The sequence below is a fragment of the Melampsora larici-populina genome (genome assembly GCF_000204055.1).
Source record: "Melampsora larici-populina 98AG31 unplaced genomic scaffold MELLAscaffold_13, whole genome shotgun sequence".
NCBI lineage: Eukaryota > Fungi > Basidiomycota > Pucciniomycetes > Pucciniales > Melampsoraceae > Melampsora > Melampsora laricis-populina.
Window position 1 is genome coordinate 997379 of NW_006768777.1, and position 26997 is coordinate 1024375.

The window sequence follows — 26997 nt, forward strand, 5'->3', positions numbered from 1 at the left end:
AGAAAGAGAGTAGCAGCTGTGAAAAGTGAAGAAAATAGGTGAAAATCGTCGAAAATGGAGGTTTTCAGCTAATTACATATGTCAAATGACGTCAGAATAAGTTGGTAGATGGCTCATTCAACGCAGAAGAGTGGATTACATAATGTAAAACCTTTAAATCATTAGTAACGGAGGTGTATGTAAAAAGTTATAAGGGAAATTGGTCTGAATCTCGAATTTACAGTCACAAGTCACATGTAACACCAAAAACCTTAACTTCACAACTCAATATCTTACTCATCACTCATCAGAAGTAGGTATTATAGGTGTCAGAAATGATCAGTAACACGTGGGCTACAAGATGCACTTTAGTAATCAAAAATTGGAGCACATCTGAAAAAATTCGTAATCTCAAAAATTGGGTTTCAGCTAGTTTACAAGGAAAAAATCACCTGTAATCATCATAAGAAGTGCTGTACATTACATCATTGCGTCATTGATCACTTTTGGCTGTGAAAATTACATCATACATTAGTAACAAGATCATTACATTGCGTCATTACATGGTTTTTAGGGTTATTTAGGCGGATTTGATTGGTTTTTGAGGCTGTTGACTGTTGTAAAGATTGTTACATGTGGATATAAGTACTCCTTGATGATTTTAGGATTGTAGCGCCCTTTTCTGCATCTTATACCTTTGTTGTAGTGTTATAAATCATCATTTATTTACTATATTTGTACTAAGATCACTTAAATCCGCCCCTTCAAAGCAAGGAGAAATTTATTTACGTGTGTTAAAGACTACAAGTCTAATTGGGAATAATACTTACAACAGTATTGCTAGTAATAAACATAGTGTGTGACTTTTTGCGCTTAAAATCTGGGAATAATACTTAACAACAGTATTGCTTTATTTCTCTGGTGCTTTTTATCTTTTTCTCTGTTATCACAAAGTGGTCAGCAAGTGCCCTTGTGCTGGTTTCTTTGAAGAAGGCAGTCTTTAGGCAACTTCTACTATATTACACGTAGTAGATTATCCCTTCTTAGGTGTTGTAAAGCTCTTGTTGAGCTTTTAATACTACAGCGTAGCAACCAATCACCAAAGATTGATGCTGTCATCCAAGCCTTTGAGTTGAATTGGTAATCAAAAAACCAGTACGAAGCGTCTTGTCAACCAAAGCAACGAGGTCGCCGGACATAACCAATTACAAGTGGTTTGAGTTTATCTGATCCATCGGCATTGCAGCAAAATAGATATGACAGTCGTTTCTTTGAACCTTTTACTCCGGCAGTCGAGACCGTTGCTAGTGTTTGATTGGGTGGCATGCTGAGAGAAGACACACATATGTATAAACATAAGGAACGGATAGAGAGAGAAATGAAAGGGAAAGTACATACCACCACAGGAGGCCGGTCTCATCAGCGTTGTAAATATTTGAGGGTTCAAACCCCTTTGTGAGCTCGATCATTTTCTTCCTTGCAGTTTCAACATCAGTTTCATCAGCAGCCCCTGCTTCACCGTGCATCTGGAAGTTGAAGATGTTGTATCTTCTCTTGAACTTGCTGATCCAACCACTTGAGTACTTAGCTTTGATTCCAAGGATCTCGCCAAAGTGACCAGCTTTGGTTCGGAGGACTTCAGCAGTGATGACTAGCTTGTGGGCGTGAGCTTCGAGAATCCAGTGAAATAGGGCTTGTTCAAGTGCGGGGTGTTTGCTGGTCCGAATGCGTTTGACTGAACCATTTCCAAGTGTTGAGTTGACATGAATTTTTGTCTTTGATTTGAGCCATCGGCTGAGACAGCCTTGATCGAGGCCAAAGTGTGCAGCAGTCTCTGCTTGGGTGGTTTTGTTCTTCAGATGCCAGCGAATGACCTCGTCTTTCTTATCGAGTGAATGATGGCGTCGTGGTGGCTTAGTATCTTTTTTTGGCCTTTGGATTTGACTGAAACACTTGATCGAGTCTTTTTTCGCGGTGGAGATAGTCTAGAGCTAGATGATTTCACCTTATGTTTCTCTTTTGAATTGACCTCACCCTTGTCATTTTTAGACTTAGCTCAATGTTCTGCTTCGCGGTCTCGTTTTGCAACCACCTTCTTCCCTTCAGAAACCTTTTCGTATCCGGATAAGAGGCGAGGTGCAGCTGAGGTTTCAGTAGCACCTGATTCTAAAGAACAAAATGAAAACAATTACATGATACAATCAAAACACTACCATGTTTAAGAACAGAGAAAAAGTGAGCTTACTTATTAAGCCATCGGCAATCTTTTCAAGTTTAATGGCCAGAAGATCATCATAAATGGTATTCCAAGTTTTGTGCTTACGAGCTTTACTGATATAGTTCAAAACACATTCCAGGCCATATTTCCCACCCTTGAGGTGCTCCTTGAAATCTGCTTCAGGAACATCCTTAGCAAAAGCAACATCCATGTCATGGTTCACTGTACCCCACATCCCCATATCTAAATCAGAAACAACTGGAACACAGCTGAATCTGGTGAAGATTGAACCTTCACGCTTGGCTAAACCAAGAGGTGAGGTCTGGCTAAGAGAAAGAATGCGCACAATGAGTTGATCAAGTTTTGAAGCAGTCATAGTTGTGATGGAAAAGAATTTATGAATATTTTAGGTGTTGAGCGTCTGAAATTCTGCAAGATCAGAGGGATATCCCAAAATGAGAATTGGTCTTTTGAGCACGTGAGGGGTCAATCTGTCCTAGTGACAGAAACAAGATGGACACCTGCACATGTACACAATGGAGATGGCCAAAGTTGCTGTAGATTGTCAATCTGACCTTTCCAACTCAATTCAGTCTGATTTAAGCTGGTTTAGCTTCCTTGCTCACATCATATTGAAGCATAACTGCTTCCGTGATTTATGTCATGCTTGTTTTCCCATGCTAAACATGTGATTTTACAAGCATATCACCCAAAACCTGGAGCATATGTTTAATATGCTTATAAATCTGATTTTACTGCCCACCAAAAATGGTTGCATCATTTTTGATGCTTGAATAAAAATATGCTTGTGTAGTGAATGCTTATAAAGGAAACTCACTGTATACCTTTTGAAGAACTTGAGGGAAAATGATCGATTGATTTCCTGGCCCGATTTTCTTTACCCGATGAGATGCCCCGAGTAGTAATACGCGCATCAGAAGAGATGATGATTGATCGAATCAAGGGATGAGTTCTGATGATGATTCCATTAAGATAGTCTTAGAAATCGATTCATAAAGAAACCATCTCAGAGAACTCGATCCATCAAAACCCAATCATGGTATGTGTGTCTCTTTGACCCCGCTTGAAAAGAAGGGACCAAGGAATTGACTTGAGATTTACAAACAATTATAGCATCCTCAACTTCCAGAAGTCCTTACAACGGTCTTAATCAAATTCGATAAAGGTGAATTTTCGGATTTTACACATACCAAACTCTGTCTTTCTTTCTTTTTTTTCATCCATCAAGTTTAGATTTAAGTCAGATGAACCAGACTTCGAAAAAAGATGCAAAAAAAAACCATCAAAAAATGAATACTAACGTGTTTTTTCTTTAATTTATTCCTATTCTTTAATATGATTCCCAAAAACCCAGTAACGATTCTTTTACCAATAAACAAATCAACCACTTTACTTCAACTAAAACAAACTTGTTTAAATATCTTTCAATCTTCTACTACTACTACTACTACTACTTCTTTAAATCAACCAATAAATCAATTAAATCAATTAAATCAATTTGATTTCTTTCGTCGTAAGGATCAAAAGAATTCGTCTCATTGGATCTTATGTGATCTTTCGTCTAGTTTAAATGATTTAGATTTTAAAGAAGCTGAAGTATTAGGTGTAGGATTCGTTAATTCTAATGGTTTGTTCAATTCTTTTGTTTTGGTTTGGTTTGGTTTTTGACTTGAATTTGATTTTTTTTATTTCCTATACATGTAACATAGGTATTTGTTCTGAACCCAAGATTCAAGTATGGATCGAATCAGAAATCAATCAAGAAGAATGAACTCTCATTCGATTCTTCCTACTTCTTTCCAAATCAAACATGTTGTTTTTTTACTTCAAAAACTTTTAATTTGTAAAATTAAATCTTTTCATTCCATCTTTTATAATTACAAACTTTAGATTTCTTTAGAAACAAGAAAAAACTATATGATCATGATCTGATTGCATTACTACTACTACTACTACTATATGCTACTACTTAAACATCTTCAAATGAAAACTTCAAATTTGTTTTTCATTCCTAGTTTTCCTTCCAAAATAACTTCTCTATAATCTTCACACCAATCTCTCTTTGAAGAGAAAACATTAAATCCCAAAAGAAGAGAATGAAATTAATGGAAATCTTTGATTTAGAAAAACTTCAACAAGTTTGAGGTGGATTTATAATCTTTGATGAATTATTAATTGTCTTGTGAGATCCCCCAAAAAATCAATCAATCAATACTAATTCAAGGTGACTTTTGGAAATGATGTGGAGTTTGATCTACTTACCTGATCATGATTTTGCCTTTCAGTTCTTGATGAATTCAAAGCTTGATATTTCAAACGTGCTTGAACTGATTTTTCTTCTCCTAATTTACCAGGAATTGCTCCTTTGCTCACACTTGATGCGCGTCGTTTCCAATCTGATTTAGAATTTAAAGTTGAATTAATCTTTTGATTTGAAGTTAATCGTTTCTTTGAATCTTCTAGATTTTCTCTTCTTCGATTCGTAGGTGATTGTTTTGATATGTTTTGTAAATATCCACTGATTCTTGGACCGAGATTACTCGATTTCTTAGCTCGGTTCGTTGAGGGAAGTGTCGGATCTGATTCTAAACCCTTTAAACTTTTCAAAACTGTCTCTAAACTTTGTCCATGTGTAGGTAAAGGTTCATCTGGATTATGAAGTCGTCTTTTGACGTTAGGAGCCGGTGCTTTCGTAGGTGAAAGAGTTTGATCAGGCCTTGGAATGGCTGCGTTAGGTGCTGAGTACCAAGTTGACATATCACATTTCACTGTTTCATCTTGATGAACTGGTTCAACAAATTGTTCAGAGCTTAGAGAATCTAATGCCATACTATCATAATCTGCGTCTTCATCCGATGATTCACTCGAGGCGTCAGATGGGGAACTCAAGACTTTTTGACGCTTGGTGGGTGGAGCTCCAAGTAGGTTTGAATCAGGAACTGGTGAGCTTGGCATTCCAATCGAACTACGGAACCCTAGTGATGGAGGTGAAACGACTTGTACACTACCCTCACGACGAGTTTCAAGGGGATTATCACACGTCTCAGAAAAATCTTCGTCATCTGTTCGCTGCGTACGTTTCCGAGATTGAGATGCCACACAGTCCGATGTTGCAGACCATGGTAGTCCGATGGTCGGGTCGGCTGGTTCGCTAATATTATCATGTATGATAAGTGAATTGTTCCCTATCTGATCTTCACTTAATTCGTACACCTTCGAGAGCTCTGTAGAGTTATCACGAAAGAAAGCCTTCAAATCTTCTTCGTCTTGTTGACTAGAGTTCACCAGTGGTGAGATAAGCTCGGAGGGGTCATTCGAGTTTTCCTGCAAACAGAAATGTTGATTTTCCTTGGTAGATCCTTGCTTGGTGACATTAGGTTGGATCGCAGGTAGATTCATCTTAGCATTTCCAAATATCATGGGTTTCGGTTCCTTTAGTGTGTTCAAATGAGCCGTTGCTAAAGGTGGCTTTGATTTCAGTCGATTTTCCAAGTTTCGAACTTCGTTTTTCTTCGGTAGATTATAAGAATTACGATGTTCTAATACAGACCTCAAGCTGCTGTTCGAAACAGAACGCTTGTAAGATGAGGACAGTTTCCGGCTGAGAGTTGGCTTCCTCTGAGGAGCTTTGGTAGTTGGTCCTGGTTGTTTGGGAATTTCCCAGGGGGTGGGTCCAAGGCTAGGGTATCTTGTTCGTGTGGTAGGAAGTGATGAATTAGGTAGCGATGAGTTTTTCTCGGCTCTTGTGTAAGACTCCAAATGCGAATTCGTTGGAGCTGATCCTGAGGGATTAGGTTTAGTATGAAATTGCGATAACTTGCGAGATGGGAGTCTTGAAGGAGGAGCAGCAGCGCGTGCGGATAAGAGTGATTTGTTGAATTGTCGAGCCTAGAATAATGATCAGACAGGGATAGTTCATTTTACAATGTCCAGACTTTATAAAGGATAGGTATACTTACTCACTTTCCATTTTCCAAATTCTTTGACCAAATAATTAGGACCACAAGTGATGAGATATATGACGATGACGAGAAAATCATGCATCGTGCCTAAGATAGCGTCAAAGGATTGTTCGTAAGGTGAGGCGAATCGCTTGATACAATGATCGAATAAGAACTCGGCACTCTGCGGGAGTGTTGAATAAGATCAAGTTTTGTTTTCTACGAAAAGAAAGAGCCTAAGAAACTATCTTACAGTGGGACCCATGACTATCATCCAAATCAAGCTTAGCAAATGAATTTCATCGTAAAATGGGATAGCCCAAGCAACCCAATCAATCAAGAGCTTGAGACGAGTCCAAATGACCTACAACCAAGAACAATCAATCATCCAAAAAACCTCATCAGTATCCAATATAACCATAGAGAATAATAACTTTGATTCAAAAATCCTTACCCATACCAAACAGACTTGAGTCATTGCTTTAATTTGTGTTCGTCTTTCTTTTTGCACTTTTGTCAAAGCCTTCAAAGTAGGAGGAGTTCGAGGTATCGTAAGTGGATCGTTTCTTTGAAAGGCCATTCGAGGGATCTTCTTTCTTGTCTTGGGTACTTTCAATGCTTTAAAAGCACCCCAGAAAGTTAGCCAATGGAATAATACTTTGGCAATCCCAATGGGAATGATCAAACCCATCTTTGGTATTGGTTGATTCGTGTATCGATCGAGGTAATTGAAGTTGAGAATCGGTTGAGAGTAAGATAAATCGAGTTCTTTTGTTGAATTCCATTCAAGTTCTTTTTCATCTCAGAGACTCAGACCCTTTGACTTCCAATTGTGAGACATCACCTCGTCCTAAGTCGCGCTCAAGACCGGCCGCTCTCCCGCTCCCGTGAGGTTTGGTGGCGGGCTTAAACCCGTCCTCCGGGGGTTCATTCCTCTTCACTTCTTCAATTTGAGATCTTGTTTTATGACGTGCTGAGTTGAAGTTTTCAGGGAGGACCCCGGCATGCACTACTTCTGGAGATATCTTCTATGTGAGATTTTGTTTTATTTCGTGCTGAGCTGTCCTGAGTTTACTATCGTTCTTAAAAGCTTGCCGAAAATCCCGCGCCAAACTGCTCGAATTTTGCAGCAAAAGTCTTCAGGGATGACCCGGGCATGCACTACTTCTGGAGATATCTTCTATGTGAGATCTTGCTTTATTTCGTGCTGAGCTGTGCTGAGTTTCCTGTCGTTCTTGCAAAGCTTGCCGAAAATCAAGCGTCAAACTGCTCGAATTTAGCGGGAAAACTTGGACAAGCTACTTGAGGTCGACAGCAAGCTTTCAGATTTTTCAGGGTCCTCGCCTGTCCTCACACGGAGTGGAAGTAAACTTGAAAAGCGGAAGGCCAGGAAGAAGACTTCAAATGCTGCATCGTTTTCGACTTCACGGGGGAACGAAAGACATATAAAGAGTGCTTGTGTTTCCACCAAGATGTCCCCCTAAACACATTCCTTGACCATTCTACAGCGCTTTCAATTTCAAACCAACACAAAAATGTGAGCATGTTTAGTCTTACCACTCGTCCTTTCTATCTTTCTACCGAAAAGCAAATTCTATGAAGCTTTTTAATCCCTTTTGCCCAATACTCAATTTGATCTCTTCTCGCTTTGCATTCTTGGTTAGTTTGCGTCATGAAGCTGTTCACTACAATTGTGCTGGCTGCCATGTTGGCGTACGCTGTTCAAGCTGCTTCCATTGCTCCCCGGAGGGAAGTTATACCTTGTCGAGGTGTCTACAAGCGTGGCTGCCCCCCCTAACTGCTGGTGGGCCCTACCATCACAGTGTCAAGCATCGCATTCGCAATCAGATCGTGAGTTGTTTCTCATTGCCGAAATTTGATTACCAGTCGTTACCGAGCTCTAATGCAAACTCAACGTGTTCGATTTCCCACTCCTAGCATACTCTCCTTTATACATCTCTGACTCTGGCCCTACTACCCTTTACAATTGCCATTCACTTCTGTTCCCCGGTTTTCTTGATGTCTCACTATCTAGAATCTATTGATCTTCTCGTATGGGTATTGTTCAATTCAATCTCGAGGATTGTGTTCCGATCAAATCGAATCTTTTATTCATCTTCAGTCTGTTATTTTTTTTCTCATTCTCTTGCAATCCTCTCCTCTTGAGATATCTTGTATGTGAGATCTTGTTTTATGAAGTCAGGTTTTGTCGCCCCCAAAGATCGTGTTGGTCATAGTTGAACAGATTTCCCTTACATACTTTCTCAAATCCAATCATCTTGAATATGCCACAGATGAGACAAGGTGCAAGTTTTATTTTTGCTACAAAGGCCCATCAAGCCCAAAAGAATTTGGTCACTAAACCTTGGCAGATTGTTTCCCATTGATAATGTGAGGTATGTGACATAAACGAGTGATTTTAGCAACAAACTTTGAGAGGGATTTGTGCCAAGACTAAAAACATTCCTTTGAAAAAATTACAGTCAATGATGTGCAATGAAAGAGCAAACAAGTTTTGTCTTTGGTCCAGACAAGAATCTTTTGTAGGGGAAGGTGTAGAGAGATTGCAAGGAAGCTCCCTGCAAAACGGCTTACCCTCAGCCAATGGAACATGCAAGTTCGAGGTAAGTCCCTTGCTTGCTTCAGCCTCGCGAGGCAAGTGTGGGACCTTGTTGAGTTTACCCATTGGTCATAGTTGAATCAAGACAGCGCTTAGGATCAAGACTGTGTCTGTGTTAAACTACATTGCAGGTTAATGTAGCAGTGTTCTCCATTCTTTCATCTTGTCTGTTAGTGGTTGTGGTGTTCTGTGCTGCACTTTTTTTTTCATTGCTTATAGTGTCTTTAGAGCCGTTAGGCTATCAGACACTGCATGTTTTCCAGCACCAGTAAAACTCCCTCTGGCTGTGTCAGGGGGAAAGGTTGCTATTGGCTGTTTTGACTAGTATACATGTTTATTTTGGAGATGTGAATGCGGCGCTAAAGGATATGGTTAGGGAAAATTTGATCCCGTGGGGGATGCCTTCCTTTTGGTAGGTCTTTGTTGGCTATTGTAGCCCAGTTCCAGCGTTGTTTAAAACACCATGTGTTGTTGCAGTAAGTTGCTATAGCTTTGAAAGCTATGGTTTTGTTGAGAATTGACATGTTGAGTTTGAGATCAAGTTCCTTGATGTTTTTTCTAGTTGTTTTCTTTCATTGTTGAATTTGTTGCATGTGAAAAGGAAGTGTTCCACTGTTTCAAGTCCTTCTTGGCACTCGCATGTAGGGTTGTGCATCTGTACAAATTTGGAAAGGTAATGGTTTAAGTCAACACCCGACTCGCAGCGCAGACTGCGAGGCACAGCCTGCGCCTGCGCTGTGGCTCAGCGCAGGGGTTTTTGGAAATCTGGTGACTGCGCCTTTTTTGCAGCGCAGTGGATGTGTCACTGGCACATATGTTCTCCAATGGAAAACTGAAAAATGGGCTTTCCATCCGCCAAAAAACAAATTTTTTACCCACTGCACTGCGCTGGACTTACCTACGCTGGAGCGCACCGCAGGGGCCTCAAAGATTTTGGCTCACTGCGCCCCAGCGCTGCACAGTGGGTTTTGGAATTTTTGATTTTTTTGGCACAGCGCAGTTTCGCGCATTCTGCGCTGTACTGCGCTGACGCCGGGTGTTGTTTAAGTGAATGTGGCCTGATCTGAGCTGCATGATAATACCAATTGAGTGTTTCTTGAGTTCCGAGGTGTCTTGTAGGTGAGATTTCTGTTGTGGTTTGTGTCCGAGTCGTTTTAAGTCGTTTGGATCTGTGATTTCTGAGTTCTTTGAGTGCCATTCTTTAATGGCCGCTAAGAGACTTGATGTGTTAGGTGTTACCTGAAATGTGCTTGGTAACTTTGTTTTGGCTTTCTTGTTGGTGATTTTGTCCACTCTTTTGTTTCTGTATATGCCTGCAAGTCCTGGGCACCAACAAATGTTGATTCACATACTAGGAAAGGTTCTGTGTAAATAGTTCAAGCGTTTGTAAGTCTCTTTCCTGTCATCCAGAGAGGTAATGGGAAGTTTATTGGATCGGAGATTATTGAGTAAGATAGTTGTTCTTCTTGTGTGAATCAAAGCAGTCTGTAGGGCCATTGCTAGCCCCATCTGCACTCCTCTGTATTCGGCCTGATAAATTCCATGTGTTCTTGCGGGTCCTAAATGTTTGGATTGTGATTTGTTGGTGTTTTTACACCATGCTACTGCTACAGTGGTGCATTTCGGGATCATAGAGCCATCAGTGAAAATTACCACATGCTCTAGAGTGGCCGTGAGTTTGTTAGCTTCAGTTTTTGCTAGTAGCTTGTTATCTTGGATGATTGTGGCATGGTTTGGTGGTTGAGTTAGTATATCTGCTGGGTCAAGCGGGATTTGTAGGATGTACTCTTCCAATTCCTTGCTGACTGGGTGTTGGAAGAAGCAGTGAAAGGGGTTATGATGGCATTTCAGATTTGAGTTTTTTGCCTGCTTAACAAAGCCGTGAATAGGAGAGTGTTTTGGTTTTGTTAGTGATGTTGCCATAAAATTCATGACTTTACTTTGAAGTCTGATTTTTGGCGGGATGAGGTTTGCATTGTGTGTAAGGAAGACAGTTGGTGTTGTTGGTAGTGCACCTAATGCTGATTGTGCACAAATGTGATTGATAGTCGCTAAACTCTTGAGAAATATGCTGGTGGCTTGAAGGGTAGCCACACAGCTACCCCATAGTCCAGCGCCGTGTGGATTGTTGTGGTGATGAGGGTATTCATCAGCTTTGGGGGTATACCCCAGTCTGACTTTGAGAATTTTGTCAGGAAGCCTGCACGTTGGCGTCCCTTGGCACAACACCACCAGCGCTCCGCTATATTCCTGAAAATCTTGAGCGGAGCGATTGGGCGCTATGAAGAAACACTAATCGCTACGCTATTTTCTCCAAGGCGCTATGACAATTGAGAGCGGTGCAGCTATTCAGATCGCTCCTCTCCGCTATGATACTATTTCACACTCAAAAGCGCCTGAAAGCGCGGTCAGGAATGGTTTTTTGCTTGAGCCTTTTTTTTATTACAAATGATACATAATGGACAAAAGAATGGGGATGTAAGAAGCTAACCAAGTTGAAAGCAAAAAGCACACACCAACATTGATAAAGAAAGACAAATAAATGAGACTGAGAAATAAACAAAACTTTCTTTTTGGTTTTATCAACATATTTTGTTGAAGAAATGACTGAATGAATACTTTGAGGTGTCAGAAGCAAATCGTTTCCTTGAAATTTAGAACAAGATCTACAACTCCAAAGGATCACATTACCAACTTTGTATCTTGATGATGTACCGTATTGCATACAGAAGCCTTTTTCCCAAGTGTCTTGAGAATGTCTGAATTGAATTTGACTTTCAAGATCAGCTCTATAATCAGATTATCCAAAATCTGATGACAAGTTGTGTCTTGTTGATTTTTGACAAGTAAGAAATGGTCTTTGATTGGGATGTGGACCAACAGAAACTTGGAACAATACCAAGACAATAGATAAGCAATCTGATATGTCTTCACAGTCTCCATCTTCAGAATCTTCAGTAACATGTCTAGTTGGTTGATCAAAACTAAGTCGGTGCATAGAAAGCCGCGAGCCTTGTGGCTGGATCACAAAGCCTGGTTGGGGGCGTACCGGGCTTTGGGAGCGAAGTGAACAAGAAGGTGATACAGCAAGTGGAAAAGGGGTGTTGGAAGACCTGACTTGCAGGGTCGATTGGGTGTAGTTTCTAGTATTGGAAGCAGACTTTGACATAATGAAATGAGGATGATTTATTTTTTGAAACCTATCTGTGTTGTCTATTCATAATTGAAGAAGATTGAATGGTTTGATAAATAGCAAAAATGATGATGAGCAATAGGCAAAAAAAAGGTAGGGAATTACTGATTGATGGGGCAAAAGGGTACTTACCTGGAGGCCCTTTTTAAGCAACATCAAGGGACCCAATTCCCTTGGAAATACTAGCAACCTGAAGGATGCTATCTGGAGGCGTGGAGTTGGTGTATTGGGAACAATTGAGCCGCGGGATGGTGGTATGAGGTGGTATGAGGGGTTGTTGGTTAGTTCCAATGGGGGGCAACCTGCTGGATATGCTGTGCTCTGAGGTGCTACCAGGCGCTCGGGGGTGCCCTGTCGCTATGCGCTCTGAGGAGCTAGGGTGACACATAGCACAGTGAAGTTTTGCTATGCAGTGCAACTTGGAAAACCACTATATGACACACAGTTTTGCCATAGCTATAGCGCGTATCAGAAACCGCTATGGGGCCAATCCCATAGCGCGGGCGGAGCGGTCGCTCTGCTACCGCTCCGCTGCCGCTATCTTGAGGGGAGCGCCGGTGGTGTTGCTCGGCAATTACCTCTTCTCTGTGTTGAGTGAAGGAAAGCTTGCTGTCAATGGTGATGCCCAGCCATTTGGCTTTCTTCTCTGGTGGGATATTTTTCCAATCTACAAAACTGATAGTTGGATATTCATTTATTTCTTTAGGATGGGACATCACCCAGAACGTCTTCTTAATGTTGAAGATTGCTCCGTGGTTTTGTGCCCATGTATTTTGTTGGAACACCAGTGTTTGCATCTGGGATCTAAGCTGGTGTTTGTCTTTGGCCGTGGTTAGCAGTACTACGTCATCTATAAAACCTGGAGCTGTGGCGTGATCAATGCTGTCAGTTATCTCTAGTACTACGTTATTGTATAAGAGATATAGAAGTGGAGAGAGGGGTGATCCTTGTGGAAGTCCATGAGTTAATGGGAAAGGTTTTGACTCGAATCCGTTGAATGAAAGAATTGTGGTGCGGTTATCTAGAAAGTTGTTGAGGCCCCGTTTGGTGCCCTTCAACCTCTCAGGTGTACACCTCAGAGGCGTCTACTTGCGCATGCGTGAGTAGACGACGTCTACCTCGCAGGTTGTCTGACATCTTCATGTGTTCGGTAGACTGATCTTGACCGATTTGAAACCTGTCACATCATGGGTTTCAGGATCTGACAATTCTTGTACATAGCTAGATTCCTACGCTTTTGATTTTGTAATGTTGATCTGGAGTTAAAAAAATTCTCACTATCTCTCACTCTCAAGTCTTGATCACATCCAAAATGCCTGTTATTTGCGCAGGCCAACTAGCTCAAAGATGGATGCTTGCTTTTGCAGCCTTTGGTGCTGCTCAATACTATACATCACATTTACAACGCAGACCACCAACTGTACGGAACAACTCTATTCTTTCCGGGCAAGGATGGCTGGATGAGCTTTTGAAATCAAGTAATCCACATCGGCTTTATGATTCACTGGGCATGAAACCTCCCATATTCCTTAATTTGGTGGATGATTTGAAAGCTCGAGGGCTTCTTGAAGATACAAAAAACATGCACCACCAACATAGATGCCTCGGATCGGGAGATCCGAGGTATCGTCGGATGCAAATCCTCGGACAGATCTCATCCGAGGTTTCTGTCCGAGGTATCATTATGTGCCCAAAATTACCTCGGATCAAAACCTCAGATAGCTTCTGTCCGAGGTTTCAGATCCGAGAACGCCTCGGATTTCCCAATCCGAGGTTAATATGCTGGCAGTGATGACTGCAGAAGAGCAGATGGCGGTTTTTCTATTCACAATCATCACCGGTAACTCTGTCCGAAAAGTTGAAGAACACTTTCAAAGGTCTCCAGACACCATCTCAGGGTATGGTGCTCTTTGTATGTTTTTGCCTGAAGTGACTGTGTAACTGATCCTTGAATTATGCACTCAGTGTTTTTCACAAAGTTCTTGATGCTGTCAATGATTGTAGTTTTTACACCAGCTTGGTCCGACAGCCAACGGTGCACACTTTGCTTCCACTTGCCTTTTCTTCAGACAAACGCTTCATGCTGTACTTCAAGGATTGTGTGGGTGCAGTAGATGGGACACACCTTCCAGTACATGTCTCACCAGATGACTGACCTCGATTCTGTGACCAAAAATCAAATCTAAGTCAAAATGTGCTGGCAGCTGCAAACTTTAACATGATGTTTCAATATGTTATGCCAGGGTACACTGGCACAATGCCAGATAGTTCTATGTGGGAAGACTCATGCCGTCGATCATTGGCAGTTCCTGACGGCAAGTATTACCTTGGAGATACTGGCTTCAGTCTCAGCCGGAAATGCCTAGTTCCATATCGAGGAGTTAGGTACCATCTACAGGAGTGGTCCAGACTAAAGGATAAGAGGTATGTCTTGAAAAAACATGGATTGTTCAAATTTCAATGCTGACTCATGTTCAAAATCCAGGCCAGCAAATAAAGAAGAGCTCTTTAACCTACAACATTCCAGTGCACGTATGGTGATTGAGCGCATATTTGGGGTGTCCAAAAAGCGCTTCCAAGTCATGGAAAATGGGACTTACTATCCATTCAAAACTCAAGTGCGATTAGTGCCTGCTATGTGTGCAATTCACAACTTTATCCGTGTCAACGACAGCAGCAAGCTTGCATCCAAGTTCCCTGAATTCCAAGCTCTTTCTGAAAACCCTCTACCAAGCACTTCAGGTTCAAATTTGGCAGATATATATGAAGTTGAAGACAGATCGAATGATGATATGGACGCAGTAAGATGGCGTGATGAGATTGCAAGTCAAATGTGGGCAGACTACAAGAGGCAGCAGGAAGCTGAAGCTAGGAGAATAGGAAGGCAAGTCAGATTATGATAGTTTGGAAATATAAATTATACATATGACACAAAACTGCAATTACAAACTCAAATGATTTCTTTCAGCTTTTGTGACTATGCATATATTCAATCAAAATTCAAGGATTTCATTTCTTTTGTGTGTGTTGATCCAGCATCTCTAATAATACATCTTTAGCAAGTTTAGGATTCTTGATTGCCATATACCCTCCAGCCATTGTTGGATGTTGTAGGAACATGGTTATGGCTTTCGGTTTAACCAACTCATCAAGGTTCTCATCAGCCTCTATCTTTTCAATTGCTTGAAGCGTAGTTGTATCAACTTTGGACTGGGGTTCTTCTACAGTTGATTTGAGGCCCATGAGAATCTTGTCGCCAAAAAGGTCGAGTGCATCTGCTCCATTATTCCCCCGGAAGCGTCGAGAGTTTGGGGGTTGAGAAGATGAGGACAAGTCCTCTGTTTCCATATGATCTTCCTTACGCTTGCACGAGGTGAGATCCAAATTGGGTTGTTGTACTTGAGAGGTACGACAAGAAGCTGGAGTGCAAACAAAACCGGATTGTAACACCATTTCAGAGTCGATCTGGTGCTGGACAATCAAATCAAATTAGTCAAATTGTAAACAATACATTGCTCAAAATCATACTCACGAGGAAGTCCTCTTCATCCTCTCGGCTGTTGTATTGCCGGTATGTTGTATCAAAATCCCATGATTGAGTCTGCTCTTGCTCAGATGAATCCTTGACCAATGATTCACTATTCTCACGGGTGACCGGAGCTGATGTGGCCTGAGTCAGATCAAAAGTGTCCTCTGCTGAAGCCAGGATCTTCCCGACTAGAGATTCCATCTTATCAAAGAGTGGAAAGGGTGTGTTGACCCATTTTGCTTGGCTTGGGTCTTGTTCAATCAAATACTTCCACACATCTGGTGAAGTATCACACTTCATCTCCACTGGGCACCAGCCCATTCCACTACACTTGCTTATAAGTTCCCTGACGGATCTAAAGTCTCCTTTCACCTTCAACAAGAAAAGGTCCAAAACAAATCAACACGGCAACTTTTAAGATCGAAGATGGTGAGATAAGATCAACACTATACCTTTGTAAACTTCGTTGAGCAGTGTTCAGCGGTTTTTTTGAGGCTCAAGGGTGGCTTGGTTCCTGCAAGTGCCTTTGCGCAATGGTCCCACGTTTGCCTCTTCCAACCCAATTCCAATATCCTACCATCTTCCTTCTCATTCAACAAAAAATCAATCATTGTCGCCTCGTTTTCTTCAGTCCATCTTGCGTAGATCTTTGGTTTATGAACTTTTGGTGTATCAGCATCTGGTTCATGGATTGCTTCTTTCTTTTTTTGGGCCATTTTTGAGCAAAGTTTTCTTTAAAAAAACAGACAGATCAGTCTGGCTACGAGATCACAACAACTCTTGTTTCAGCCTAACAATAATCACCTCGGGCAAGTCTATGGCAATAGCCAGGTCAACCTGCCAGATTCTAGCAAAACAGCCAACCTGACAGGTTGACCAATTTGGCTGGTAGACCTCCAAGGCATACACTTGATTGGTTTTCAAAAAACTTGTACCAAACGGTTCAACACTCAAGTTGGCATTTGAAATACCTCTCAGGCGGCCGCCTGAGCATTTGGCTGGGTCAACCTGAGAGGTTGAAGGGCACCGAACTGGCCCTGAGCAAATTGAGACTCTGGCTGTGAAAGCCTTCCTTCTCTAAGATATTTGATCAGTAGCCTGGGGTGATGTACGGATGGAAATGCTGATTTTACATCAGCAAATAGAGCTCCAACTACATGGCCTCTTGTCCATTCCTTTCGTATCCAGGTTACCAGGTGAGTTAATGCTTTGTGTCCTGATTTATTAGGACATCCTCCGTAGTGGCCTTCATGTAAGAGCCTCTTGCTTTCCACCTGCTTGGAGAGATGCTTTGTGAGTATTTTTTCGTAGATTTTGCTCAACGTGTTAAGAAGAGCAATTGGTCTCTATGCTGATGCTGCTGTATAATCAGGCTTTCCGGGTTTGGGAAGCATGACTGTACGTGCCTGTTTCCAGTTGTTGGGGATTAGACCAGTCTCTGTGATTTGTAAAAACAGTGCTCTGATGTGTTTCCTGGCTTGCTGCCAAGTTTGTTTCCACACCCAGTTTTGGAGTTTGGCCAATTCTGGGGCTTTGATTGGTGGTACGCTCATTATTGCTGCCTTGATGTTTTCTTTGGTGAGGTAGCTGAAGAAGTCTGGCATTGATGGTTCTGTGGGTCAGTTAGATTAATTTGATGGGAATTGAACATGTTCTAAGTCTTCTCATCCCCAAAGGACTCTAACGCACTTCATTCCCGATCTTTTGTTTTTTGTTTTTACTTGCTTAGATATATGTACTCTTGTCTAATTGTGTATTACTCTCTTTCCCCATCTTTTGGGAAGAGAGTAAGTTAACCCTTATCTTTTTCTCTATACTCACTTATACCAATGTCAGTTCATTGTTAGAAAACCACAAAGATCACTTGTCATGAGCCTTGGAGAAGTGCTCACATAGCACACTTATATATCAGGTTAGCTAGTAATGAATAATTATCTTTTGGGAAGAGAAAAACCGCAAAGATCACTTGTCACAAGCTATTTGCTCATTAAAATTATCTTTTTCTCATTTCACTATCATTCCTCCTTTACTAGGTGAGTACCATAGGTCTGCATACCTATAGGTTGGAGAAGAAGTGCTCATGTAGCGCACTTATATATCAGGTTAGCTAGTATAAAATCTATACTTATACATATATAATCTTTTTCTGGAAATTCTTTGATGAGACTTGACAAGATAATTGTTTAATAGATTGCCCATAAATTCATTTTTCAATCATCTATCTCAAGTTTTCATTTCAAGATCTTCTTTACTCATACCAGAATAAATTTCATCTAAATTGACCTTACAAGGAAGGAGAAGAGGAATCAATAAATTACATAAATTGTGAAATCAAGTGCCAATAAAATCGTTCAACATTTATTAAGCTATTATGTTTCTTTTGCTTGTTTTCTTTCTTATCTTGTCTAATTACATAACAAGACTCTTTGAAGCTTTCTCCAATTTTCTATCTACATATCTGGTCAACTCACACTACATGTTAAACATTATTATACATAAATGTCACATCATAACTTCAAAAATTAAAGGTTAGTATGAATTTAACCTTTTCAACTTTTACCAAAAATACTAAACTTATCAAAGTCCCACGCTCGCGCCTACTCGCAAGGCGTCGAGCGAGGGACTTGTGCCAAACTCGCACAAACTCATTGCTCAGGGTTGAAGCCTTTTGCAGGAGAGCGTCTCAAAACCCCTCTACAGCCTTTTCCTTCAAGCAATGGTTCTCTGGACCAAAGAAAAATCTTGTTTGCCGTACTTTTCCGCACATTGTACATATCTTTTTTCCCAAGGAAGTTTCTCCTCTCCTTGTTTAAAATTGTCTCAAAATTTTTAGCAATCTATATGTAGATGTAAACATGTGCGAGTTATATGTAGGTAGACTGCGGAGGAAAAACCCGGAAAGTACAAAGAACTCACTGGCAAAACTTATTTTCCAACCTTGAGATCTTCTCACCTTTGCAACACCTTCTTTCTTCTTGCAATCATCATTTCTCCCGTTCAATCAAACACTTTGATTTTGACCATCACAAAATCAATTTCACTCTTCCTAAAACGAGAATGGTAAGTTTCTCTCTTAACCAGCATCCTCAAAAGATTTACTGAATAAACTAATATAAAAATCCGTTCGTTTTTCTTCCTTGTTAGTTCTGATGAAATTCCTTTGGTTCCACATTTGATACATCAAAATTCATCTTTTGATCGATCACCAAATTGTCTTGTCTTTACACAGATCATATCACCACTCCCAAACCTCAAACCAATCCACTTTCACCAAGTTCATTTCTTTGATGATTCACATCAAATTCGGATCATCTATCATCTCAGAGACTCATATTGCTTGTACAATTTGGAGTGCACCAGATCATGTAGATATGAATTTCTCATGTCATCAACTTAACCATTTTCATGATTCTATTACAAAATCAATCGATTTAGATTTACTAAGCAAACCACTTTGTTTTAATTTCTTGAACTCTTTCGATGATCTTGAAGTTATCCATGAAATGTATTATTAAAGATCTGTATCATGAAGGTTCATTGATGTATAATGTGGAATTTCGATCCAAGGTGCAAAAGTAGCAAGGTTCATAGGTTCGATTTGATTAAAAAATGAAGGTGATCTTGAATGTAATAAACCAATGAATAATCCACTAATCAAACCACCTAAAGAATACCAAACATGTTCATTTCATTAAAAGCTTTTCGAATAGGATTTGATTATAATTTGATGATCTAAAGAGTAGAAAAGAAAAAATGAACTTCCAATGCGACTACATTTGGTGACTGTGCCTCTAGGCTACCATACTACTTGGACAAAACGGAAATAACAAAAGTGACTTAGCACTCGCAGCAATTACACTGCAATGTTACATGTTACAGTTGAGAGGTTTTTAGAAACTTTGGGGTAATTTTAAGGAGGGAGGGGAGAAACTTCCTCGGGAAAAAAGATATGTACAATGTGCGGAAAAGTACGGCGAACAAGATTTTTCTTTGGTCCAGAGAACCATTGCTTGAAGGAAAAGGCTGTAGAGGGGTTTTGAGACGCTCTCCTGCAAAAGGCTTCAACCCTGAGCAATGAGTTTGTGCGAGTTTGGCACAAGTCCCTCGCTCGACGCCTCGCGAGAGGCGCGAGCGTGGGACTTTGATAAGTTTACAAAAATACACATCTTTTTCTCTATTTTGCACTGCAAAAAAATATTTTAAGATTTAATTTCTTCCCCCCCCAACAACGCCCAAACCAAACCGACACGATACGACTTTTCGGAGGTTTTCCATGTGGTATCGGCCAACCCACATATTCAGACCAATACCCGATACGATATGAGGGCAAAAAAAACCGGTCGGCCATATCGTGTCGCTGAAGCGATACGAGCCAATACCATAGTTAAAGATTGGTTGCAAGGCTTTTCAAGTAAGAAAAAGGCGAATTGCCAGGAATTGCCTCCATCCTATATTGTGTCGCCGATACCCGATATGGGAAATCCTCACTCCTCAAATCGGGTTGGCCAAACCGACATGAGGAAAACCAATGATTTGGTGTCGGGTTGGCGACACGAAACCAATCCGATACCAACATCCAGGCCGGATTGGTTCGGGCGTTGCCCCCAAGAGAAATAACCAAAAAAAATCATCAACAAATTTTTAGTATATAATTAATAAAATCATATAAAAACTTGATTAAACTTTTTATTTTGATGTTAATTTTTCTAAATTAGATCTAGAATCAAATCAATTTTGGTTTGTTTTGTTTTGAGAATTACAATTGAGTTTTTTTTTTAAAAAGATTTCTATATATATATAAAACAAAAACAAAAGATGCCTTTAATAAATCTCACATTCATATCACAACTAACTGTTCTTTTTTTTGCTTCTTCTTTCTACTTTTTTTTCATTTGTTTTATGAAAAAAGAAAAAACATTATCTTGAGCAAAAAGAAAAATACAAAGTTTGAAAAAATGGGCAAAAACAAATGGTCCAAGAAGAGATTTTCTTTTCTTGTTCGTTTGGTTGTTAGATTTTCTTTTTTTTTCTTCTTCTTAATTGAAGGTCTACTCAACTCTTATAAGGGTTTTTTTGTGATGGTCGTTGTTGTTGAATGAGGTATACATGGACAATATGATGAATGATAAAAAAGATAAGTCAGATGTTAAGTGATCAATAAAGAACAAACAAAATGCCACTAGCTAATAGGATGAAATGAAAAAAGGACTCGAAACGAAGCCAAGAGTTCTTTATTCAATTGGAAGACCTTCAATTCCATCCATCAAATTTAACATTGGTACATCTTGATCTCCATCACCACCGACTCCTTGATTCCTTTCAATTACACTCTTGAAAAGTGGTGTATCAAACATTTGATTAATTGCTAATCTAAGTTCTTCTTCTTCTTCTACTTTACCTCGCTTCCTTTGTGGTTGTGGTTGATGATTAATTTCATCTTTTCTTGTACCTCTTTTTCTTCTCGATTTTCGATTATTAGGTGAAAGTAATAAACTTTTTGCATTTAATTTTTTTTGTTGTACTAAACTCAAGGTTTTTTCTCCTGCTCTTGCTGACGGCTGAATCGCTCCGTCTATCATGATCGGTTGTGGTGGTTCATTTGACATTCTAAAAGCGGTCATTGGAACTCTTCTCCATCTAGAAAGATCATCTAAATTCGATTTCCCTCCTCTTTCTTCAATGCTTTCTTCTATTCCTTCAGCATGACCAAAATCAAAAAAATCGTCATCGTCTTTTGAAGAGATTCCATGAATGAAGGCAGTGATATCAAAATCGTCCTCTGGAGCTGATTGTTCAGCTGGATGATTTGAATCCGGTTTAGGTGTTCCTAATGACGATCTTTCACTATCATTTCCACATGATTGATCTCGTAGCTTCTTGAATCGATTATATCGAACCACTTTTCCACCCGTGAACGGTGAGATCGGAGGGATGGCTTTTTCGTCTATGATCGTACGGCCAGCAGTTTTAGCCACTGCAAATGATCCCATCACCGGTAGTTGGATCTCAGGTGTGGGTCCTAAAGCTTCAGTAAGAACCGGCCTAGTTGTAGATGAACCAGGAGGAGCTGGGAGTAGACAAGAAGTAGAGATACTGGGTGACTCGATGATCCGCCTTGTTGCTTGAGGTGATGCGTTTGCACTTTCTTCTTCCGGCAACACAAAGAATTCAACATCGCCCGATAGTTCGAAATTGGTTAACAGAGAGCCAAGAGCCGAATCCGGAGGTAAATCAAAGAACATTGCATCGTCTTCCTCATCATCATCTACTTCTATACCAAATTTCACAAGACCCGAATGATCATCTTCGTCTAATGAATCCGTCGTATCCCCATCTTCTTCTTCTACCTCAATTTGTTCCTCATCTGGTTCATGAGTCTGTAATGATTCAAATTCTTCAATGATCATATAACCTGTCTGACTACTACCGCCGCTATCACTACCGAAGTGACTTTCCAAATCAAAGTTTTCACCCAAGTCATGGTCAATGGACTGGAATCTAGTCATCTCTGTTAGATCGTAATCACTGGCTTCCATTAAGAGGAACTCGGCGAATTCATCAGTCTCGTCGCTCTTCTCTCCTTCATCTAGAGTTCAAAGGAGGCTGATCAGCTTCAATGTTCAAAGTATGAAGGGTTCATAGTTGAAGCTAAAGCTTACCGTACTCCGACTCGGACCAAGTGACAGGCACGCCTAGCTCATTGGCACCAAAATCAGTGTATTCTAAACAGACATCCTCTCCTAACTCGGAGGCATCATCCATCACGATATCTGTTAAAGGTGCTCGGCTGGGACTTGTCTCAGGTGGTCGTTCCAAAGTCACTGGAGCTGTTGCAGTCAAGGTATCCAACAGTTTGCTGTCATCGTTAATGGTTTCGGATTGAGCCGGTGCTTGAGGCTCGGCCATAGCCTCAAAGGGTGGAGAAGCGATCTCGATGGTATCTTCAGACATCGATGATGATGAGTCACTACTATCGTCCTCTTCTTCGTCGTCTGAAGATAAAGATGACAGACTAGAATCTGAATCTATTTCAGTGGGTTTCATGCGTTTGGAGCCAGACTGGGTATGCATCGAGGTTGGTGGTTCGGCTCGAGATGTATCATTGTTCTTGTCATTGTACCCGGCGCCGCTCAAGTTGAATGGATCCGGAGAAGTCTTGAGTGGTGGTTCAGGTCCTTCGATGTTGACTGTCAACGTATCTAGACCAGATCCTGGTGCTCGAGGAACATCGACCGCGTCAATCGAATTGGTGTGATTGACAGATTTCACAACAGAATTTTGATCTACAGGTGTCGTACTGAGGCGATCAGCGTCAGACGCTGGAGTTGTTGGTGGTAGAGATATAGGACGATTTTGAGCCTGGACAGCTGATTGATCAGATGGCTTCGAGACTTGTTCATCCGATAAAGGTCTAAATTCGGTTACGGTCTGATATTTGAACTCTAGGTCTTCCTCAGTTTCATCTCCCGCATCTTGAGTTCTAGTGATCGTGCCAGAGGATTGACCATTAGAGCCACTTTGACCACTCCTACGCGTCTTGGTGGGTTCAGTTGAGACTTCTGATCCCTTTTTACGACGGAAGCTGTTGGTTCGGTTCCTTTTAGGAGGTGATTTGATTGGAACGTCATCTTCTTCCATTCGGTAAGATGACGAAGCCTTGGTCCAAGGTGATCGGTTTGATTTACCAAGAGGTATTTGATTGACTCCACGTGGAAAGGCTGATGGCGCTCGACGAGATTGATCAGATGATCGGGATGATGATTTGGGTGCAGGTTTGTTGATTGGTGGACCGACAGGGGTACTAGACTGAGTGGCGACAGTTGGAGAAGTTGAATTGGGACGTTGGTTGTCTTTGAGACGCTTGAATTTGGGTAGCTTGGGTAACGCACTCATCCCATTTGAATGCAAATTGAAAGTTAAGCCCATTTTGGGTTGATCGGATGGGTTTTGAGGCTCAGACTGTGTTGATGGTTTAGAACAGTCAAGCCTTTGAGAGGGTCCAGACTTGAGTTCGTGAGAATGAGTAGGAAGTGATCTGTTGAGGATCGTGTTGAGATGTCTGGGTTGAGTATGACGAGATGGAGCTGAATGATTTTGTCTATTGAGAGGGTTAAAGTTACGTGCTAAAGAAAGAAGGAGAGAATGAAGATGAGTCAAGTGAAGAAATCAGATCCGAGTTTTGGTTGAAAAGAGTACTTACGGTTTTTTGAATGATGATGTGACATCTTTTAATATCGCAGCGAGTTTAATCGATTAGTTTTGAGCCTAGAAGTTAAGTATCCTAAAGTAATGTAAGTTGATGGATTGGATAGATAAGTTTGATAAACTTTTTCGGATAGGCTATCTGAGATTGATGATTTTGAGTTTTGATTTGGAATGAGAATCAAAGTTGAATATTGATTGGATAAGAATGAAGATTGGGTTTAGAAGTGAAAGAAGAGAAGATATAGTGATCGATTTGATATTTTGAGATATGGAGTGTCACTGTTGGGTATTGAAATCTAAGTTGAATGAATCTTGAGAAGTTGAAGTTGAATGAAGTGATAGATTGATAGCATGTTACGATTAGATATAATAAAGTGATGATGATAAGTTGATTGTGAAGTCCAAAAGATAGAACCAGTAATGATCATGTTTTTGATCTGGATACTGCTTATTGGACTTGTGAATTGAGAAAATGAACAATCTGGATTGAAGCTTGCCAAGATATCTTGTGGTTCTAATTCGAAATCACCTTATTGATAGTCTCAAATATATTGAGGTGGGTCAGTCGACTTACAAGTTTGGTGCAAGGACTATGTACACCCTTTTTTAAGTCAGTATTCTTTTATGGTTAACAGTCGTACAGAAGTGATTGTACTAGAGCTGTATATATAGACTGTAATATGCTAGTAAAGGAGATAAAAAAATGAAATATTTTGGTTGATTGAAATCAGATGGTTTTGTTGATAATGGATTGGATGAAGAATTACCGCGATTTAATAATCGATTGGAATGATCGAGGATGGTAAAGAAGGTAAACAGGGTCTGATTCTCAATTTTTTAAAATCTTACACGTGAAAGATGTGGATTGATTTGGATCCTTGATTTGATGAGCATTTTGTATGCAGTCAAACTAATTTCAAATTCGAAAATCTCATTTTTCTTTCACTTGTTTCAGGGCTCTTATCTGTCAAATATCCATCCCCATGCCTCGTTGAAACAATTTTGTAAGTAGGAAAAATTCACCGCAAAAACCTTGAGTGTGGTCTAACGAAAGTTTTTCTTTCCGTTTCACTTGCCTTTCAGCAGGCTCGGCTATTTTCTCTGCTCTTGAAAATTTGACCCTCGAGGAACCTTGCCGCGGGTAAATCGCCGGTTGGTCTGTCGGCAAAAAATCTCCCTCGAACCGGGATCGAACCAGTGACCTAGAGATGCTTGTTTCAGACGATCAACCCGCGAAAGTTGTTTATCCCAATAGCCAATTACAGTCTCTCGCTCTTCCAACTGAGCTATCGAGGGCGGTGAGAAATTTGGAATCATTTGGCCTATCGATTTTATCGAGTTCGATTCGATTACGTTTTCACCTCAAAACCCTATTCTTCATAACGCGCCTCGCGTTTCTCAATCGATCGTCATTCCCATCCCTAACGAATCGCAAAGAAACAAAGAAAACAATGGTAAAACGGCCCTCAGAAGACGGTGCTCTGATTTCAAAACGAGCTAAAGCTGATGAAGAAAATCATCAACAATTGATCGTTAGTAGTGATGGATCTGGTAAAGGTCAATTAATTCAATCGGTTAAAAGGTAAGCTATCCATTCATTTTGATGATCACGTTGATGTCGATTTCACTAATGATGATATTCGTAAGTATATAGGACTAGTGGTCTTGCTGCTCCGATCATGGTCTTGAGTGGTCATACTGTCGGTCAGATTTTTTTTATCTTTTGATGATATCAACTTAATTAATCTAACCATCTTTTTTATTTATTTTCCATCGGTTTTTATAGGCAGAAGTTTTAGATGTTAAATTCGATTCAAGTGGTGATCATTTAGCTTCAGCTTCAGCTGATCGTACTATAAATCTTTGGTCAGTTTATGGAGAAGAGTGTAGAAATTATGGTTTATTAAAAGGTCCAAAAGGAGCGATCATGTCAATTGATTTTTCACCTATCAGACCACTTGAAAGACTTTATGCTGCTTCAGTTGATAGAACCGTTACTACATTTGATCTTCATACTGGTATACCTTCTCGAAGACATCGTGGTCATACTGGAATTGTCAATTCGATTAGTATCTCTTCTACTAGTAGTCGTGATTTGATTGCTTCTGGTTCGGATGATGGAACAGTTAAGATTTGGTGTGAAGACGAAAAAGATGCAGTTGATGAAGTTGAACTTAATTATCCAATCACAGCTGTTCAATGGTCTGCTGATGGTCAACAACTCTTTATTGGTGGAATTGATAATGATGTACATTGTTTTGATTTACGGAAGAAAGAAGTCTCTTGGAGTTTACGTGCTCATACTGATACCATCTCAGGTCTCAGGTTGAGTCCTGATGGTAGCTTTTTACTTAGCTCAGCCTTTGATGATACATTACGTATTGTAAGTTGATCGTTTGATGATACCCTTCCCATTGACCGTCAAGTTTGGGTGGACTGACAAGCGTTCTTGATATGTATTTTTAGTGGGACGTAAGGCCATTTGCTCCTGTCAACAACTTGAATGGACCGCATTATCCACCTCGACTCGTCAAAACCCTTCTGGGTGCGCCTTCTGGACATGACAATGTAAGAAAAGTCCGTGTGATTATCCAAAAATCATCTTACATCTGACTCAAACATAACCCATCCTGATCTTGAATAACTAGCAATTACGAACACCTTCATGGGATCCAAGTGGAGATAGAGTAGCAGTAGGAGCAGCTGATCGATCACTTACCATATGGCATGTGAACACTGGTAACATTCTATATAAGTTACCGGGCCATAAAGGAACCGTTACCTCTTGTGATTTTCATCCAAAAGAACCTATCATTGCAAGTGGAGGAGTAGATAGACAAGTGTTTCTTGGTGAACTTGATCCAATGGCTAGATAAGATTGGTTGCTTTGAATCAATTATAAAAAGTTTCAAGTATGCAATGTATTCATAGGAAATTTTGTCGATCTTCCAGATTCATACCAGAGGGGTTCTCTTCGGATAGATTATAACTCAGAAGTGACGGATGGAGGTTTAAAAAGCTTTCAATTTCAACTCGTGCAATTTTCTGTTTGGTGAATTGTCGAATCGTTTTCAAGTCCAAAACCCGTGGTCATGTCAAGTATCCTGACAATTTTGCATCTTGATACATACATCTTTCCCTCCTTGAAGATGAAATAATATTGGGGTTGATGGAGATTTGATCAATTTCACAGGAATTTTCAAACTGAGAAAGAGATTTGCAGGGTATGCGTATTCAGAAAAATCGCGTATGGAATTCAAGGTGTGGTTCAATATTGAAATCAGATGATCT

At 40.4% G+C, this 26997-nt stretch overlaps 4 protein-coding genes across 4 annotated transcripts; 2 read left to right on the top strand and 2 right to left on the bottom strand.

The window, feature by feature from the left end:
- Nucleotides 1-3150: 3150 nt before the first annotated feature.
- On the top strand, nucleotides 3151-3989 carry MELLADRAFT_116140 (uncharacterized protein; the record flags this gene model as incomplete). Its single annotated transcript, XM_007408627.1, has 4 exons — nucleotides 3151-3257; nucleotides 3332-3383; nucleotides 3573-3845; nucleotides 3928-3989. 4 exons carry the CDS (start codon nucleotides 3255-3257, stop codon nucleotides 3987-3989), a joined length of 390 nt encoding a protein of 129 aa, XP_007408689.1.
- Nucleotides 3990-4197: 208 nt separating this feature from the next.
- MELLADRAFT_105415 (uncharacterized protein) lies at nucleotides 4198-6850 on the bottom strand (the record flags this gene model as incomplete). The annotated part of the gene is made up of 5 exons (XM_007408734.1): nucleotides 4198-4278; nucleotides 4481-6106; nucleotides 6182-6343; nucleotides 6413-6523; nucleotides 6614-6850. The coding sequence occupies 5 exons, from the start codon at nucleotides 6848-6850 to the stop codon at nucleotides 4198-4200; spliced, it is 2217 nt and encodes a 738-aa protein (XP_007408796.1).
- Nucleotides 6851-20732: 13882 nt separating this feature from the next.
- MELLADRAFT_105416 (uncharacterized protein) lies at nucleotides 20733-23726 on the bottom strand (the record flags this gene model as incomplete). Its single annotated transcript, XM_007408733.1, has 3 exons — nucleotides 20733-22087; nucleotides 22161-23624; nucleotides 23702-23726. The coding sequence occupies 3 exons, from the start codon at nucleotides 23724-23726 to the stop codon at nucleotides 20733-20735; spliced, it is 2844 nt and encodes a 947-aa protein (XP_007408795.1).
- A 1421-nt stretch (nucleotides 23727-25147) lies between these two features.
- Nucleotides 25148-26654, top strand: MELLADRAFT_71582 (uncharacterized protein; the record flags this gene model as incomplete). The annotated part of the gene is made up of 5 exons (XM_007408628.1): nucleotides 25148-25288; nucleotides 25361-25406; nucleotides 25493-26089; nucleotides 26173-26274; nucleotides 26355-26654. The coding sequence occupies 5 exons, from the start codon at nucleotides 25158-25160 to the stop codon at nucleotides 26580-26582; spliced, it is 1104 nt and encodes a 367-aa protein (XP_007408690.1).
- Between the last annotated feature and the right edge of the window lie 343 nt (nucleotides 26655-26997).